At 42.5% G+C, this 20,180-nt stretch overlaps 2 protein-coding genes across 6 annotated transcripts in view; one reads left to right on the top strand and one right to left on the bottom strand.

The window, feature by feature from the left end:
* LOC135197331 (uncharacterized) overlaps positions 1–8,761 on the bottom strand; it is a 44,629-nt gene extending 35,868 nt beyond the window's left edge. The window contains exon 1 of the mRNA XM_064224473.1: positions 8,622–8,761. Within this exon, the coding sequence (XP_064080543.1) occupies positions 8,622–8,761 (140 nt within the window). The remainder of the gene's footprint in view (positions 1–8,621) is intronic.
* Positions 1–20,180, top strand: part of LOC135197012 (1-phosphatidylinositol 3-phosphate 5-kinase-like) — a 385,140-nt gene that overhangs the window by 285,976 nt on the left and 78,984 nt on the right. The gene's annotated exons all lie outside the window — the stretch shown is intronic.

Genomic DNA, 20,180 nt, shown 5'->3' with positions numbered 1-20,180 from the left:
GCGCTTACGTCCAACACCGGTCTCCATCCCCCTGAGGACTTCGGAACTAGGAAAAGGCGGTTGTAGAAGCCCGATGAATGATGATCTGTCACTAGTTCGATAGCCCCCTTCTCCAGCATCTGATCTACTGCTAGATGGAGAGCTTGATTCATGATGGGGTCTCTGTACCTGGCCGTCAGTTCCCTTGGGATGGTCGTCAAGGAGGTCTTTCGACGAAAGGGATGAGGTAACCTCTCCTCAAAATAGAAAGGGTCCAAGGATCCGCCCCTTTTTGGCCGCCCCAGACTTCTGCAAACTCTAAGAGTCTGGCGCCCACCGTTGTTTGAAGGACCTTGCAAGTTATTGGGGTTGGGGCTTTAACAGACTTGGCGAAAGTCTTACCCCTTCTTGAAGGTCTACGACCTCTAAAGTAGAGGTTCTTGATGAAAAGACGCCCTCGAAAGGGTTCTCGAAACACTTGCCTTTTCCTTCTTTTAGCCTTGGTAGGGAAGGAAGGGCGAGGTTTTCTTGCCGACTGTGCCAAAAGGTCCTGGGTGGCTTTAGCCGAAAGTGATCTCGAAATGTCCTGCACTAGATGTTTAGGGAAAAACAAATGAGCAGACAGAGGAAGCACACCAGCAAAGACGACCTCTGGGCATGGGAGACAGACTTCGTTAAGAAGGAACAATAAACAGACTTCTTCACGATCCCGGCCCCATACAGGGAGGCGATTTCACTCGCTCCGTCTTACCGACTTGTCCATACAAGACAAAACACACATGAGATCTTCTGGCGAAAATGACTCTGGCACTTCAATTTCTTGGCTAGAACCCCCAACGACCAATCAAGGAAGTTAAATACTTCTAGCACTCTAAACATTGGACCTTTAGCATGTGATCCAATTCATTCATTGCCCAAGTCGTCTTAGCAGAGTTAAGGGCAGTTTCTTGTCGAATCTACCAGCGCCGAAAAATCCGAATCAGCCGAAGACGGTAGACCCAATCCTAAGGACTCTCCTGTTTCGTACCAGAAACCAGCGCGTCCTGATAACTTCGAAGGAGGAAAAGCGAACATCGTTTTCCCCGCTTCTTCTTTGGAAGCCATCCATGAACCAAAACTCCTCAGTGCCTTCTTCATTGAAAGAGTTGGCTTCATCCTCACACAAGAAGAACTCTTCGCTGTCTTCGCCGTTGAAAAAAGTGAGTGAGGAGAAGGAGGAGCTGTAGGAGTAAGGGAATCCCCAAAAACTTGCAAAAGTAGCTCTGTAAGCTTCTTGTATGAAGACACAGCAGCAGAAGTGTTCGGTTCCTCATCCGAACCTTCTAGGACGTCTTGTCGAGGCGAGCGCGGAAGATCCTTAGGTGACGAAGGGATCCTAGTAGGAGTTGAGCGAGAGGTTGGAGAACGCCCTCTCTTAGAAGAGTTCACATCCACTGGAGAACGATGAGAAGATCTGGGTTGTCTACGATGAGACTCCCTCTTCGAGGTAGACGGAATCTCAGCCGAAGGAGAGGTAGGGCTCCTACTCCGAGAATCCTCGGAAATATCCACAGGGCGCTTACGAGGAGGCGAGCGCCTACTAGACTCTTTGCGCCTATCCTGAGGCAAGCGGCTGCCAGGCGAAGAGCGCCTATCGGGAGCAGAGCGCTTGCACGGCTCTCCATACCTGTCCAGTTGAGTACGATCAAAGGAAGTTCGACTGGAAGGCGAAATGCGCCTACTAGGAGAAGGCTGCTTGCGAGACTCTTGACGTCTAACAAGAGGGTAACATTCAGGAGAAGGGCGCTTCAAAGCTAATGAGCGCCTACCTGGAGAAGGGCGCTTCCGAGATTCCTGGTGCCTACCAAGAGACAAACGGTCAGGAGTAGTGCGCCTAGAAACGGGAGCGCGCCTACACGGAGAAGGGCGCTTGAAAGACTCTTGTTGTCTGCCCCGAGGAGAATAATCAGGAGTATGACGCCTTAAAAGAGACGAGCGCCTACTAGGAGATCGATGTGCAGTAGGCTCTTGGCGCCTACCTTGCGGGGAGCGGCTAACAGCAGGTCGTCTATCATGCACACGACTCCTACCAGACTCTTGAACGCCTGTCAGGAGAGAAGTCACGATCCGACACTCGAGGAGATTGGACATCTGGAAGAAGAACGCCTACTTGTATAAGGGCGCCTTCTAGGATCTTGAGGCTGCTGAGGAGAAGTCTCACGCGAGGGAGTTGAAGAAATAGCGTGATGAGCAGGTGCAGTGCGCTTACCGGAAGCGGGAATCCAATCTGGAGAAAAAACTTCTTTCTCCATAGAGCGTCCTACCGCCGATGTTTGGCGCCTTGAAGTCGAAAGAGAGCCAGGAGAGCGAGGGCGCTCACGTGAACCCCTACCTTCATACGAACCTCCCCATATGAAGGAGAACGCCTAAAAAGAGGAGAACGATCCTCTGAAGAGCGGCGCCTAGATCTCTTGATCGGAAGAGAAACGTCCTTCTTCTAACGTGATCTAACTGCTAGAGAGTCTGCTAGCGCCGTGATCTGAACTTGAAGTCCCGCGAGTACTCTCGTAGGAGAATCTTGTTGTTCTTCCTCGGAAGCAGGCGTCCGAGCGAGGAGCGCGAGAAGAAGAACGATCACAGGATTTCCTTGGGTTTCTTCGCCTCCACCGACGATTCTTCCGGGAAAACCTCCGGACTAGAAGCCAAAGGACTGCAGGGAGCCTTCCAAGCCCTCTTCAACGGGCGCGACGCATCGGGGAGTTCCAACCTCTCTTCGGAGAGGGAGAAGACGAAGAGGAGAAGCATTGGCGTAGGAGCTCCTTCTTGTAGCGATCCGAGGCAGCCTGGGAGCGTTACTTCAGGATCTGCCGAGGGGACGCCCTGACCAGCTGGGGGTTTCTCCCTAGCCCTCATGCGGCGTTTCGACTTTCCTACTCCACTGGAACTGGGAGTCTGGAAGAGGTCTAGGCCTAGAGGCACTAAGGAGCCGGTCAGACGCTCCCACAAAACACTGGGGACACTGCACTGGATCACTAACACTTCTCCTTACCTTCCAACTGACGAATCTTCTGATCCATAGAAAGAATCGTGGCTCTCAGAGCTGCCGCCTCCGAAGGCGAATCTTCGGCTTCGGTGCGGGGAGCAGGGGTGCTGCAACTTGGGAAGAAGGTTCTAATTTCTACGTTAGTATTAGGATCCACATCCAAACTCACTCATCTTCTAGATCTACTAGAACTTCTAGAGGAAGCCTTACGCACTATCACGTTCCAACTTCCTAACATAAGAAGAGAGAGCCTTATATTCTTCTTCATTCAATCCCTTACATTCACTACAAGGGTTAGCAAAAAAGAACATTCATTCCCCCTGCATTTCATGCAAACCGTGTGAGGGTCTACCGAAGCTTTCGGCAACCTCACCTTACATCCTTCATTCACGCAAAACCCTAAATAAAACGAGTTTTAACTACTGAATCTAGGTCAGACATCGTTAAAGAAAATCCAAATCAAATCAAACGGTCCACAATCAGCGTATGCCAAGCCAAACAAAGCGAATACGTCACCAAAAGAAGTCCAAATTAACTCCAGGCAAGCGAGAATCGAAAAAATAAAAACTATCGAGAGGAACCGACAACAGTTGTTATCGTTCCCGCGACAGAGAAAAATCTGACAAGCAAACGGGAGTGGTTCGTACATCCGCCACCCAGCGGCGGGTAAGGTAGACCACCTGACCTACCTGTCGCGTGTGCCGCGAGATTTGAAATTCTGTCGGGAACGTCGGAGACTATAGCTAAGTATATATCTGTCAGGGAAGTTCATGTACAAAACTAAATTTATCAGCATTAACATAATTTTGTAATTCAATGAAAAAATTATCGGAGCAGTGAACTTTTCTTACCACTACTTCATAATTAATTTCACCATAGAAAACATTTTATTTTCTCTCATCAGTGACAAACTATAAAACCAATTACAGACTGATGAATAAACATGAGACAATTCATTCTGAAACAAGATGACATCTTCAAAAACTAACCACAAGTCTGACAGATCCTGACAAGACTTACCGCTGCCGTATCCAATTGCACGCCCAGGTAATTTGCCTGCTACTTGGAAGTCAGCTTCAACTTCTCACTGTTTATTTTGATCACCAGATCATGAACAAATGTGAGGATGCAGTCTTTGTTCTGGAGCAAATGTGCTCTGAGGATGCCAAAACTAGTAAATTGTCCAGGCAACACAGCAAGCATAGCCCTTATGAATGGGCCCAAGCTTGACACAGGGGTTAACATTTGGATGAACACCAGGTTGTCACCATTCCAAGCACAGAGCTTTTAACTGGAACAGAGCTATGTTGGAGGACTGATGGATAGGTGCTTGGAAGTATGCATTTTTCAGATCCACCAACAGCATGAAGTTGCCCTTACTGATGGAATACAACACAGAACGAGTTGCTTCCAACTTGAACCGAGTCTCTGACATGAACTTGTTCAAAGGAAAGATATATATATATATTTGGTCTATAGCCAGCAGTTAATTTCTCCATCGGGGGAGAGAACTGCAAAAGACTGGAGGGCAGTTGCCTAAGAGTTCTAGTGTATTCTTTCTAAAAATCAACCTTCACTTCTGCTATAGCACCACAGCTTTTGAAACATCCTGGAGGGCAGGCTACGGAAATGAATCCGGAAATGAAAAATGAGAGAATGGCAGTCCTTGAAAAAGTAGCCTGTAACCATCCTGAAAGACAGGCTACCCATAGATCTGCCTCCTGTTTCAGCCACATTACCTAACGGCATGACAGGTCTCTTTTCCCTTCTCCCCCTTGCCTCTTCTTTTAGTCGGATATGAAGGAGGGCTGCTGAATGGGCTGGGAAGGCTCCTCACCCAATCTTGAGAAGAACAATCTTGGTATGCCTGTTGCAGTTTCACCAAAGGGAAGATCCCTCTCACAGATGTCACAGATAATATGGTACCCCTATTAACACTTAATGGACAGATATACTCACGAGGAGTAATAACAGATTGTGGAAATCAGGCGGGAAAGAGGTGCCATTACTTCTATAGCCCATAAATTCACTAATGGCAACTTTTAGACTGGGTAAAATCAAGATGCAGGAGCTTATGAGCTAGTTGTGATCTTTACTTCAAGGGTGTATGTACTGCCTCTCTCTCTCTCACATGATGTCTTTTATATTTGCTCATAAATATACCCAGGGGTTGCTGTTGGTTTTAGTTATTTTTTTGATAGTACATCAGTTTTAATTGTAATTTTGCAAAGAAAAGTGCTAAGAAATATTATGAAAACCATGTATAATCCTAAAATATTATTGCATCTTTGATCTCGGTAAATTTATGTACCGTATATACTCGAGTAACGTGCGATCTCGCATATCATGCGACCCCCAAATTTTCACCAATAAACAGTGGTTTTGTCATGTATGTCGTGTATCATATGAGTTCCTTTTCCGAGAGCGTCAGTTCATAAGGTTGGTGGTTTAGCTGCTAATGGCCGAGTCATTCAGATGTGTGCTGCTGCTTCTCAAATTACGGTAATTTTCTTACTAATCTCGAGAATTGAATAGAAAATCTCGAGATTAAAAAAGAATCCCAAGATAATAAAATAATTGTAAAAATAACACGCCTCCTTGGAGTCCTCTCTCTCTCTCTCTCTCTCTCTCTCTCTCTCTCTCTCTCTCTCTCTCTCTCTCTCTCTCTCTCTCTCTCTCTCTCTCTCTCTCTCTGGAATAAATACTGTAATTTCAGTCTTTAACCAACGGGTATCAGTAAATGTGTAGATGTGTGCGTGTTTTAAAAAATGTGCAGTACACACACATTCCGATGTTTCAGTTTTTGGAATTTTTCAGATTTCGGAAATGTGAGGTCAGATGCATAATCAAACAAACATCACTACTGCAGCAAAAACATTTTTTCCCTTTATGTTTTTCATTATTGTTATTTATTAATTACAGTTTATTTAAATAAATATTAATATAATACTATTAAATGAATGTGAGATAATTAAGATCACCTATAATAAAATAGTGGGACAATTAATACCATATGTTCACTAATAGCTATTATTTTCAAACAAACATCCGTAAAACGCAAAAAATATATGTACTAACAATCAAAATATAATAATGTTTTGCAGTTCAACTTGTGAATTTTAACAATAAGTATGACTATATAATATATTTCACCATATCGATCTTGAATTTGAAGAGTCGTAAAATTGTGAGGATTGTCTGGGAAAAGGATTTGTACTTTATGATTACGTATCGCTACAACACCATGTGGTATTTTCATACCACTATATTGATGACGCATCGCTACGACACACTGGTATTTTCATACACTATACTATTAAAGTTAAAATGATCATATTATATTATTGTTTTCACGAAGAAATAATTATATAAAGAAAATTATTGAGTAAGTTTTTGCCGTCAGCAGTCAGAAAATCACGAACATGGTAGCGTTCAAACCTAGTGCCGTCCACGGCATATGTCTATAAATAGAACAGAAGCAGAGGGTAGTCATTGGATAACAGATCTCCATGGCTACTAACCAACCAATCAGGTGTTGGTTATACTACTCTGAGAATTTCTTAGAATGAACGTTTACACATGCGAATCTAACGATGATGTGTGTGTTTTGCATACAATACGTAGTTTTAGTTTTTATTAGTGTAAGTATTTTAGTGATTACATGAAGAATAGAATGATTCCTTCTCATTACTTGAATGCAAAATGGTTTGAAGATTCTTCCGCAAAAAGAAAAGAAAACAAATTTCTTTAGAAGATGATACCTATTTACTAACGCGGTTGACATAGCTTCAAAACAAAATTCAGCTCTTTAATCTCTGGAAAAATGTTAATCTTCCTGTCTGCTGGTCACACCCTTTATATCCCCGGCAACTAACAATAACAAAATTTGTTTGTTTGTTTTATCTTCCAAGATGTAGGTATTTTATTACCTATAGGTACAACATTTTTTAAACAGTGCATGCCCATACACACACACGCGCACACACATACATTTGCGCGTGTGCTAATACCTATTGGTTTCAGAGACTCAAGTTAACACTACAGTATAGTTGAGAGGGGAGAGAGAGAGTTCATCCTAGATGGCCTTGGTTCATCTCTCTATCTCTCGAATAAGTCAAGATTTGTTCCCTGCTCTTTGTAAATTTAGTACATGCGACTGACATCAACAAAATTCACATTTTTTTTTCTTCCAGATATGAATTACCTGTACTGCACATTTTTAACAAGCATGAACACACTGCAATATACTCTCTCTCTCTCTCTCTCTCTCTCTCTCTCTCTCTCTCTCTCTCTCTCTCTCTCTCTCTCTCTCTCTCTCTCTCAGAAAAGATACCGTAAATTCAATTTATCAGTATCTTTTCCTGATAGACAGACAGAGTAAATATTTAGGACTTGGGATTTTTGGTTAATCTTGGGATTTTCCATGGTCAACTCTTGGGATTAGTATAAAAAATGCGATTATTTGAGTAGCAGTAGCAGCAGCTGCAGCACACACCCAAATGAATCGGGTAAGCCTAGCACGCCAAACAATAGTACGTACATATTTACAAAATGAGCTGAGCTCTCTGGCTGGCTGTTTTGGTCCTCTCACGTGTTTGATCGCATATCGGCGCCAAATTTATAACAACAACAGAGATAAAACCATTTCTCCCAATACAGATATCAAATATTATCTTTTCCGTTATGCAGAATTCTAAATAAATTACGTAGGTTCACGATTGATAAAGTTTTTTTATGCAATAACAAGAAACGGAGTCAGATTTTCTATCACCATGGCATCTCATTTTGGTGCTGTTGCGAATATTTCAACCAGTTCCACGTGCATTTAAATCCATACTGACTGTACAGTCTGGAGGCAGTTCTCCCTTCTACACATATTTTGATTTCTTAATATCGTAGGTATAGAATAAATTGGTGAGCAAGGAATATGAAATAAGCATAACAGAGTAAGTTTGACGAGTGAGAAAATAAACAATCGTATACAAACAGATTCTCTCTCTCTCTCTCTCTCTCTCTCTCTCTCTCTCTCTCTCTCTCTCTCTCTCTCTCTCTCTCTCTCTCTGACAAAATAATAGATAGGAAACAATGACTGAATATTGCTTGAATGCGATATGGCAAAGTTTTGGCCTGACTGAAGTGTGGAGTGACTTTGACACTCCACATGGCTGTGAGATAACCAGGAATAACTTGTAAGTTATTCCTGGTTATCTCACAGCCATGGATAGACATCAACTTCACAGCCGAGAAAGGGCAATCGTATACAAAATAATTAGGTAGGGAAAATGCGAAATGTGGGCCTATGTTGTCCCATAAAAAAAGCTTTCGCTCGGACAGCTGAGGAGAGAGAGAGAGAGAGAGAGAGAGAGAGAGAGAGAGAGAGAGAGAGAGAGAGAGAGAGAGAGAGAGAGAGAGAGAGAGAGAGAGAGAGCAGGGCCGAATAGGAAGGAGATTAAAGTACCTGGGAATGAAAACCCCTTATAATCTTATAATTATAGCCTCAGGGTTTGTCTCAAGGACATTCAAAGGTCTGTCAAACACGGGCAGTTGTTTTTGTAAAATTAGCATAAGGCAGATCTTTAAAAGCCACGCCAGAGAGCTCGCCACGGTGACAACACTATACCTTCCATATGAAGATGAATGATCAAAGATCTGGAAGATGACGAATATGACTGCGTTGATGGCGAAGATTTCAGAGCAGTATTTGATGATACGGACACGGAGAGCGACTTTGGAGGATTTTAGTTTATTAATTTTATGCATTTTTTTTACTTTAATAAACTTTCACTTCACTACGTATCCTAAAATAAAAATAATAGTTCAAGTAACAAATGTTTCTTTTACCGAGTAAAACAAAAAGTAAAAATTCCTTCGGTATTGTGCCTTAATCAACTGATTTGGAAATTATAGATATTTAGTCTAGAACAGTTAAACATGCTGTATAAACCAAAATTGCAAATGGCGCACGATCGCTCTTTTGTATTTTAAAATACAATAGTAATATGAGAATGCATACAATATTATAGTCATTTTCAACTTATAGAAGGTAGGGAAAATTTTTTTAGAATTTTTTGTTCTTACACCAGGTGTATTTGCATATCTTCCTTTTTCCACTGATGTGTCTTTTCTTAATTTAGTCAACCTCAAAGTTTACCAGACCTGGGGCGCTATACAATGAATTTTTTCCCCAGCTTTTAAGCATTACGTCTTATCTGTAGCAATTCCTTTTGAAGCCCCAGAAGATTTGATGGAGACCACAAAGTAGATCAAGTGTCCTTGTTGTTGGTATGCCTTTTCTCCATTGATACCCCTACCTTACTTTTCAGAAAGAATAAGGTGGTCTTTTCCATGGTGAGAGATTATTCTCAGTTGGAACTTGAGAAATGAGTGAAGACACAATGTTACACTCAGCAGAAAGTTTGCCTAAAGCATGGAACTCTGAGAAGAATGTTGACACATTTCTCCAGACACCAACAACCTCTGGAATTTTGCCTTATCATCTCTGGATCAGACACTTATATGAGCAAAGTTAGAAACTGGATTCAACCAAAGATCAAGTCATGATGCTGAATGGGAGGATTCCATGGCGATTGGCCCCATGGCTTCTGACTGAAAATGAGAAGGACATACCTTATCTGTCTCTCCAGGGAGAGGTAGTATATCAGTCATAAGACTAACAAGTCTACCAGTAGAGGATCTGTCTCAGCATTCTTGGGCACACAGAACTTCCTATGATGTGTCAATGGACAACATGGGACTCATCCAAAGAACAGACCATTCACCTACAAGAGGCTCAGTTGGAACAAGAAAAGCAACATCAGCAGCAGAAACAAAGGATCCATAAAAGAGACCTTAGCCATAACTTAGTAGTCAAGGAATGCCACAAAGGATGGCCTTCCCAGAATACCAAGAGAAGACCATATCTGCAGATACTCTAATGAAGCAATAAAACAGCCAACACAGTATAGTAGGATTTAGCAGGACACACACTTGTATCGGGGTCTCCGGAGAGAGCCCAGCACACACCCCTGGCTTGTCAAAAGAAGTGAAGCTTTCTGGAGCCTTTGTTGTTGAATCACTCCTGGATGTTAATCACAATCCACTAACATAAAGGACATAAACTGATTATTACACACTCACCCTTTCCTTTACACCTTTGTCACTCAGCTTTCCGAGATACACTCATAAAAACCAAAACAACAAACAATCCACCACACATACAATAAATCAAGAAGGAAGTTTCAACAGGCCATCAGCAAAATGAAACAAAATGTCCATACTCAATAGCAACCAAAGAAAGAACCTGAGTAAGGTGAGTGGGTGGGGGTTCCAACCACTCACCCACCATCCTCCATTTAACCTCCTTTTTACCATATTTCAAAAACTGTTTCCGTTCGCACTGTAAAATGTTCCTACATTACAGGCAAGTTTTATTTTGGCTACAAGACATTGGGAAATAGTTTGCCTGGTACAGTTGTGGAATCTTCTGACTTCAAAATGTTTAAGCAAGGAGCAAATTCACTCCTGTTGTCTGTTGACTTCTGAATTTAAGTGTATTATTGGTTTTATTTCCTATCCCCTCTATTTATTTACCACCTTTTCCTATTGCTTGCCTGCCTTTCTCTGCAGGCTGATTTCTCTTTTGAACCCTCTTGGGTTTACAGCCAGCTGACTATGCCCATAGGGGTTTTCAACTGTAGGACTGAAAGAAAGAAAGGACGGGAAAAGAAAGGTTTGCATTCCCATGGGAAAAAATTTCCAAATTATTTATCTTCATGCATCAAACCCAACTTACATCAAGAAAACTATTCACCTGTGAAAATGGTTAAAATTACTATCCAATCAATCTAGTACACATATGCTCACCTGTCGACAGTTCTTGCACCAGCTCCACATGAGAATGGTACCTGTGTTTGAGTCATCCAGAACAGTGTCCAGACATCTCAATAACACATCGACGCACCCAATATCATGTACAAACTTGCGAATGTGATTAACCAATCCTTTTGAGCACTCTGTGGACGGACACATATAAGTCTGGCTAAAGCAGTAGCGCTCAAGGAAGGCACCCAGGGGAATATCATTTCTTCCATAAAAGTCCATAGTAAGCACCCTGTTAAATATCAATAAAATCAATAAAAAAAATCATGGCAATGTAAATTGGCAGTTGGTATAAGAATGAACAACAAAGTTGTTTCTTGCACATAAAAATTTTTTGCCACTCCACAGGTATTTCTTCATTAGTTGTGTAACCACTCTACTATGACACCAATTCTACTCTCTCATGCCAAATCAAGATTGGAGTGACCATTCCATAAAGAAAAATGAAAACATTACCAAAATACATAAGCTAATCCACAGCAAAATACAAAAATAACATCAATTTAAAATAGTAGTCTTTAATAGCGAGTCCCATAATTTGTAATTACGGTTAAGGTACAGAAATTTCCTTTTCAAAATTACGACCTCAGAACATTTTATTCTAAGTACAATCACTTTTTTTTGGCAACTTTGTTGCTCCTGAACATTTATGATTGTTTTGGGGAATAACAATACATATAGTAATTTAAAATAGCACTAGGAATGTCTGCTGAACTCATACCTCCAGCAATATTCTTTCTGATTTGACATCTTATAAAATTCCCTGTTCCAACCAGCAAGGGGACTTCCTTACCTCCCATGGACCTGTGCATTCATCTTTCAGAAGATTTCTCAATTTTTCATGGGCAGAAAAGTTCTACCTACTAAAGATTCTGTTTTGGCCATGCCACTGCTCCACTGACATGAAAGAATACACCTTGACCAAATTAAATTTTTCAGATAAACCCATTTTTTCTCACATCTAAATAATCAGACAACATGAAGAGTGATCTAATTGGTCATGATACATTCAGAGATTTTAAGAGTGCACGACTAACTAGTTTTCTTCCACAGTGTGACATACCTGGTCAACCACTAACCATAAATTTGGCTATCATAAACATTCACTTCATACCATAAAAAGATTTCTATTCTCATAAAACCACATTTCACAAATTCAAGGACTTCAGTATTAGCATAGAGGTTACATTCTCCTAAAGCAATATTCTTAAAGGAGTCATAACTAACTTCTTTTAATAAATACAAGATTAAATAATTCAATTCAATCCAGCATAACTTCTTTTAAGAAATACAATTAAATATTCAAAATCACTACTCACCATGGATTAACACAAAAATCTGGGGGAGGGTCAGTCACATCTGTGAAGCTTGAGAAGAGAACTGACAATCGTTGATGATTAAAAGGATGAAGTGCATCCACTCCTTCAGAGGTAAGCATTAGCCCACCTGGCACATTCCAGTGATCATATATGGCATTTTTATTTGTTCCATTTGTCATAACACCTGGAAAAGAAAGTCATGAATAAACTTAAGTCCACAATCCTCCAGAGGAAAATTTGACAAAAATAACAAACTACAAAATTTGACAAAAATAACAAACTACAAAATTTACTGTTCCAAAACTCTAACAAGCATGTTGCCACATAAAATTATGAAAACTAACCAGTTGCATCAGTTGGTAATCCCTCAATAATGACCTGATGGGAGGGTTCATTTCTTTCTATTGAACAATCTCTGCGGTTCTTAGTCTTACATTTGCATATCAGTTCCATCTGACCGCCTCTGGCTCGAAAATCTGTTATCAGATTTTGGATGTCGGTGCTTTTCATTTCTTCAGTTATCTTAAAATTCATGAACTTGTGTGCAGGTTTGACTCTGACATTCTGATTCTCATCTTTGCTACTGTCTTTTGCATCCATTTCTGAAAATCGTGGCCGTCTTATAAGTTTATCCTTTTCTAGCTGTACTGAGAAATACAAATCCTTCTGGAAAAACCTGCGGAGTAAGCAATTCCTGCTTGCATCAGACTCAAGGTAAGGGACACTATACTTAAGGTAAGGAGAACAAGATAATATGGTGTCATCAAGAGCTTTTCGGAATGTATTAGAAAATGGTAACTCTGTAAGCTGAAGCTTGGCTGCTAATGATTCTTTGGGAGCTTCCTGAGGTGATGTACCTGAGTTGAGATAGGAATGTAAGGGGTCACTAAAATCATTGATAGTCTGTGACACTTTTGTTTTATCTAACGGCCCAGGTGTAGATACTGAAGATTCCATGGAAGAATTAGTTGGGTCTCTAACTAAGCCACCCTGTCTGGTTACTTTTCCTTTACAATGCTGCTCAGATGCTGAACTTACTGACACATCTTCCTCATCTTCGATAGCGACTGTGTTGTCCACAATGTCTTTATTTCCTTTGGAATATTCCTATCCTCAGGACTATGTGCATCGACAAAACTTGATCTTCAAGATCAAAACTTTCTGAAGGAAGTGGAGGTATAAATGCAAATTCATCCATCATTAAAAACGATCTCTCAAGCTTCCCAGTTTATAACTAGCATATATCATGAAATACATGATTCTTTTGACCCGCTTCAGTTCAGAATTGGTTGCACCTCGAAGGATGACAGTACAGCCAAGGTGGGTAGCACAGCCATCAAAGAACATAAGTGTTTTGTTCTTGTCCTTACCACCAGGAATAGGGTATGATCTCACATAAAAACTGTGACACAAGCCTAAAACTGGTTTCTTTAGTTGGGCATCTATGGAAGACACCAATTCAGCTTGTGTACATCTTGCAACACGTTCCATTACTGATGGCTTAACATTCATTACCAAAGTGATTCCATGTGCCTGTAAAGAGAATAGAATAATCAACTTCTATTTAACTCCATGGTTCAACCTCTATTTTAACTACAGTTCAAACTTCTATTTTAACTCTAAAGATCAACTTCCATTTTTAACTATCAGAATCAACTTCCAATTTTTAATAACTCTAAGGTCTGGTTCATAATCACCACCACCTCCACTGCATGACGCAAAGGGTCTCATGTCTTCCCCGAGTGTTGTCCTCCACAAATCTCCACTCAACTGAAGGTTCCTTTCCCCTAGTTCTTATCCAAGTAGGAATGGGTCTTCCAATTCTTCTAGTGCCTATAGGTTCCCACCATGCACTACCATGTACAATTTTCCCAAGGGTTGATTGAGGGACAGTCAAGTTATCTTCATCTCCAGGAAGATGATCTGCTTACATCATAATATTGAAATTGCCTATTTATACTGTGTAATACAAAAACAGTGCAATTATAGTTACTATACACCAAAACCTCAAATGTGCCAAAAACATAATTTGTTTGTTTAATAAGCAGCTTGCTCTATTCTACAGTCCAACTCCCTGACATTAAATCTTTCTCAGAATGGCTTCACAATCTGCCTATCAGACATCTGAGGACAATGTGAGATCTGGGTTCTTGAGGACTAGAGGCAGATCCATTGAAATTCTCTCAATAGAGGTAGAAAATTGTCAACCCATCTCTGGCAGAAAGAACTCCAACAAGAGAGAGATTATCTTCATTCACAGATAAAGAATTGACTGGATCAGGAAAAGCACAGTATTTGTTGACATTGATCAAATTGCCAAGCCGAGGCTAGACACAAGAAACTCATTCACTCTCAAGATCATCTGAAATGAACTGGCTTGTCCTAACCAGTCTTCCAAATATAGGAGAACTCACACCAAGTGGATGAAGCCATCCTTTCAAGGCACCAACGCATGGATGAATAAAATGAACGAATTTGTTGGTACTGGAAATGTCCAATACGTACTGGCTTCCAGGGCTGGCTTAACCTATATAAGTAATCAGCGGGAAGGAAGGAGCCACTAGTACCACTTGGATCAGTTGTCAAAAGGTGATGGATATGAGTAAGAGGGGGAGGGTTAACATCAGAAACAACAAAAATGACAATACAGGGCAAACAAAATGGTTATTATGATATCTAGATAACTCCACAAGTTCACTTTCTCTAATAAAGGTTAAAACTAGAGTCAGTAAATGCAAATGTTAAACTATCTAATAAACACTTCGGAGGAAGAGCTAATAAACCCTTCAGAGAAAGAGCTGAACCAAGCCAGAAGATAGTTTAGAGAGGTGGTGAAGGGCACAGACCTTGGCCAAGATATGCCTTGTTTCCGTCAGCGGAGATGACCAACTGACGCAGGGCAATCCTGAGGGTGGGCTACAGACAAACGAAGGCTTGACACCTTCTCTCTCAGGGGAGAAAGGAAAGAAACTAAAAACATAAAAAGGTGATCAACTACAGGAGGGGAACTACAATCTTCACTCAAAAATATATACAGTCAAATGTCTAACAAATATAAGAACATATTTCAATTTTACTGGCAATTTTTCCTACTCCTGAACCACATAGACAGCATAAGAAGGTAGAGCAGAGGAATGAGAGGAGAGTCAACCTAACAGCAAATGGAGGAGGAGAAACAACAACACTGAAGTAGTTAAAGATTGAGAAGGCTTATGGTCAGCCCTAACAAGTTTTTATCTACTACTGGTTCGCTTAAGTTGGAATTCACGGAAAGAATAAAAATGGCCAATCAAACAATTGGCAGGCTGAATAAGATTTACAAATCAAATAGACTGAAACTGCATACAAAAGAAAGATTATACATAACTGTAGTACTACCTGTACTACCACTATATGGACGTGAATCTTCGTATGAAAACAAAATTATACTAAAAGATTTTGTTTGAGAAAACGCTGTAAGAAGAATACTGTATTAGAATTAAAGTAGTGTTTTAGAAGCAGTACATGAAATGAAATTCATAAGTTCCACATGTAGATGAGATACTGATGAAGGAGAGATGTAGATGGTTTGGATGTGTCCTTCACACAACCTGTAGGAGAATAGTGCACGATAGCATCAGATGGACTCCTGTGGGCACCAGAAGAGATGTAAAACCCTGATCTACTTGGATGAGAACTATGGTAAAGGAGGCTGGATATGAGAGAGATTTCAAGCACTGGAAAGGCATGAGTGGCCACACATCACTGAGGCCTTCTCCATCTCAACATCAGAGGTGATGGTGATAATTACCAGAGAAAACATCAACAACACAGAGAAAAGGCCTTATACATAAATGACAAGTTACTGTCCATAATTACCTGTAAGTATTCCCTTGCTAGGAAAGCTATACTCTTCTCCACCAAAATGATGTTTGGTTTGTATGACACTATCTTGGCCACAACGTTTTTTAGATAATCTGCTTCCTAAAACAAAAAGGATAGAAAAATGTATTCAAATATTAAATGACTGAACTTACAACTGTTTCACAAAAATAATGGCTTCACTACAACAATAATCCTTACTATAATCAGAGAAAACAGTTACTTGGGTTTCAATTTATTTATTATTTTAGAACTAAACCACCCACAATGATGGAGAGCATCCAGCTGCCACTGCAGCAGACAACCATTTTACTCTTACAATGTCATTGAATGAGAGGCCATCTGAATTAATAAAAAGATTTTTAGTATACACAAGATACATTTAAATTACATGGTAGAATTAAAGACAAAGAATTTAAAAATACTGTAAATTATTACGATGTTAAATCAATAAGCTTTATAAAAAATGTTAAATTAAGGAAGACAGCAATCTTGGAAGTAACCAATTTGTGACAAACAAATACGTACCTGTAATAACAAGTTATCTAAAGTAAGGAGCTTGTTGTCGTTCCCTCTTTGGTAATCTATCAGTGAAGCAAACCATGTAGGTTAGTTGAGGATCTGACAAACGTACCAACATTGATTTGTCAGCTACATTCTTAGTACATACCACACCATTGAGTATTTGGCACTCACTTCGATTTCCACCCGGAACTTTTTTAAACTGTACATATCTGCAAAAAGAAAGAGCATAAATAAGCCAGGATTATACATTCGTCCTTTGTCTATTGCAGGGGTTAGGTTCTAGAACCACCCACTTCATTGTCTTCAGCCTTTACCCATCTCTATATGGGGTCATTGTCCTGTGTAAGCTCTCCATCTCTATCTTGCATGTCCTGCTCTTAACTCTTTTTCCACGTCATTTGCTAAGCTATCTTTCCATTGGAATCTTGGCCTTCCCCTCCTCCTCTTCCCAACCATCTCCATGTCTATGACCCTTCTACACACATGATCATCCTCTCTCCGCTTGACATGACCAAACCACTGCAATCTTCTTTGACACTCTACCACTTTGACTGTCCCTCTAATATGACAATTTGTCCAAAATTGCATTTTTCCTAACTATACAAACCTGAGGTCTTTTTACTATAGGATTTTAATTAGCGGCAGCTGGATGGTCATAAGCTTTCGAACAAGGGAGTTCGGTAGTTAACTGCTTGTCCGACAGTGCGCGCGCCGCGCGACTGGGAGGCGAAGAATCACTTTTTGCTTTAGGCCCATGCAAAAAAAGCAGAGTGAGGGGTGGCATGAGGTGGGTGGGGACTATGTAAAAGGACCTCAGGTTTGAATAGTTTGGAAAAATACAATTTTGGACAAATTGTCATTTGTTCCGACACGGGATACAACCTCTCGGTCCTTTTACAATAGGAAGACTCACTTGGTGGGAGGAATCTGAGTCTTTTGTGAACAGACTGCTGTTCGCCCAGCCTTGGATTGCCTCCCTGGTCGTAAGAGCGAGGGAGGGATCCTAGCCTCTGTCCGATTGATCGGGGTGTGCACCGCAGAATCAATAGTCAGACCTCTGGACCAAGTAATAAGAGAGAGGCAAGCGTATCTCTTAATACCAGCAAGCAAGAAAACTTGTTCCTGTTTGCAAGAGGCAACATAAAGTTATGGGTTTGTCTCTTGTTGGCTTCCACTTCCCCCCCATTGTTTGGGGGAAGGGTGGTGGATATTCACTCCTATCCTAGTGAAATGGATAGGATGGGGCTCTGTCGAGTAGCTCACCTGCATCTCGTCCTTATCCAGCAGGGTGACGACCGTGTCCCTCTGCCCACAGGTAGATGGGGAGAAAAAAGATGGGAAGAAAGAGGAGCCAGTCACACTCTCATTCACTCAAACCATTCTTACAGTCACACCAGGACTCGATCCTGTTTCAGCCTGGCGAGGGCTGGGTAGCTACAAAACGTGTTGAGCAGCCACCACGGGTCCCAACAAGGAAAAAGTATCCAAGGACCTGTGGGCAATATCCCGAAGGTAGAAGGAGGTGAAGGTGGTCTGGTTGGCCCAGACCCCCGCCTTCAGGACCTGCGCCACGGAGAAGTTCTTGTGGAACGCAAGGGAAGGACCAATGCTCCTGACTTCGTGGGCTCTCGGACGGAGCATACGGATGTCGTCACTACCATCAGCCTCGTACGCCCTCCTGATCACCTCACGCAGCCAGAAAGAAAGTGTGTTCTTGGATACTTCTTTCTTGGTCACCCCGGTGCTAACGAAGAGGCGTCGATACTCAGGCCTGAGGTGTCTAGTTCTCTTCAGATAGCATCGTAGCGCCCTCACAGGACAAAGCAGCATCTCATTCGAATCATTGTTTGTGAAGTCCATTAGAGAAGGGATTGTGAAAGACTCGAACCTGTCGTCAGGGATCGACGGTTTCTGAGTCTTCGCAACGAAGTTCGGGACGAAATCGAGCGTCACAGATCCCCATCCCCTGGAATGTTTCAGGACAGACCATGAAGTTCCCCTACTCTCTTCACCGATGCCAGGGCCAGCAAGAAGAGGGTCTTGAGGGTCAGATCCCTGTCTGACGACTCTCGGAGTGGCACGAAGGGTCTTCGAGTCAAACTCCTAAGGACAGAGTCACGTCCCACTCAGGGGGCCTGAGTTCCCTGGGTGGGCAAGACCTTTCAAAGCTCCTCAGTAGCAAGGAGATCTCGAACGAATTCGAGATGTCCAATCCCCTCAGCTTTAGGACTAGTGCCAGAGCTTCTCTAAATCCTTTGACTGTGGGGACTGAGAGGAGCTTTTCTTGGCGAAGAAAAACGAGGAAACCCGCTACCTGCTGAAGAGTGGCTCTGAGAGGAGATAGGACCCCGTCTACGACACCAACCCACAGAAGGACGGCCCACTTCCCCTGGTATACAGCCATCTCTGTTGCTGCGCTACGAGAAAAGCCTCTCGTTCGCAAGAGATGGTGGATAACAGCCAGCCGTGAAGATGTAGAGACTGGACTGCTCGGTGGTACCGTTCTACGTGTGGCTGAGCGAGAAGGTTGTGCCAATGGGGAATCTCTCTCGGCGCTCTGCAAGCAGAGACAGCAGGTCCGGATACCAAATGGTCTGGGGCCATTTGGGAGCCACCAGGATCATCCTGAGATTCGGGGTGGCCAGCACTCGGCTGATCACACTTACGAATCAGGCTGAATGGGGGAAAGGTGTAGGCGAAGAGGTTGTCCCAAGGGTGTTGAAGAGCATCCTCTGCAGCTGCCCATGGGTCTGGCACGGCTGAAAAGAAAACCTGGAGTTTTCTGTTGTGCCGGGTGGCGAACAGATCCACGACTGGACGCCCCAAAAGGTCGAAGAGCCTTTCTGCCACGTCCTGGTGTAGAGACCATTCGGTCCCTATCACCTGATCTCGATGGCTGAGCATGTCTGCTACTACATTCCTTCTGGCCTGGGAATGTACGCGTGCCTTGAGAGCCTCTATCCAGTGCGCCTCGGCGGCCCACTCGTGCACATGACGAGTCAACTGGTGCAATGGGAGAGACACTAGGCCCCCCTGTTTGTTGACACAAGCCACTACTGTAGTGTTGTCACACATCAACACCATTGAGTGTCCCATCAAGCGGTCCTGGAACTCTTGGAGAGCAAGGAACGCTGCCTTGAGTTCCAGGACATTGATGTGAAGGTGCTTGTCGTGATGGTCCCACACTCCTGCAGTCAGCAACTCCTCCAGGTGTGCGCCCCATCCCATCGTTTGATGCGTCTGAGAACAGAAGCATCTCCTTTTGGGGGAGTGCATAGAGGCACTCCTCTTAAGAGGTTCCTGTCGTCCAGCCACCAGGCTAGGTCCTGCCTTACCTCCTCCGTGAGGGACACGGGGAAGTATGGTGGATCCCTTGCCTGTGACCAACTCTCCTTTAGTCTCCACTGGAGAGACCGCAGGTGAAGACGCCCGTGAGGGACTAACTTCTCGAGTGACGACAGGTGGCCAATCACGACTTGCCATTGCTGAGCTGCCTGTTCCTGCTGAGACAGGAACCGGTCGGCTGCCTCCCTGAATCTGCTGATCTGCAAGTCTGCGAGGAAGACTCGCCCTGCTACCGTGTCGATCAGCATACC

This window comes from Macrobrachium nipponense, chromosome 18, assembly GCF_015104395.2.
Source record: "Macrobrachium nipponense isolate FS-2020 chromosome 18, ASM1510439v2, whole genome shotgun sequence".
Lineage (NCBI taxonomy): Eukaryota > Metazoa > Arthropoda > Malacostraca > Decapoda > Palaemonidae > Macrobrachium > Macrobrachium nipponense.
This window is presented reverse-complemented; position numbering and strand designations above follow the sequence as displayed.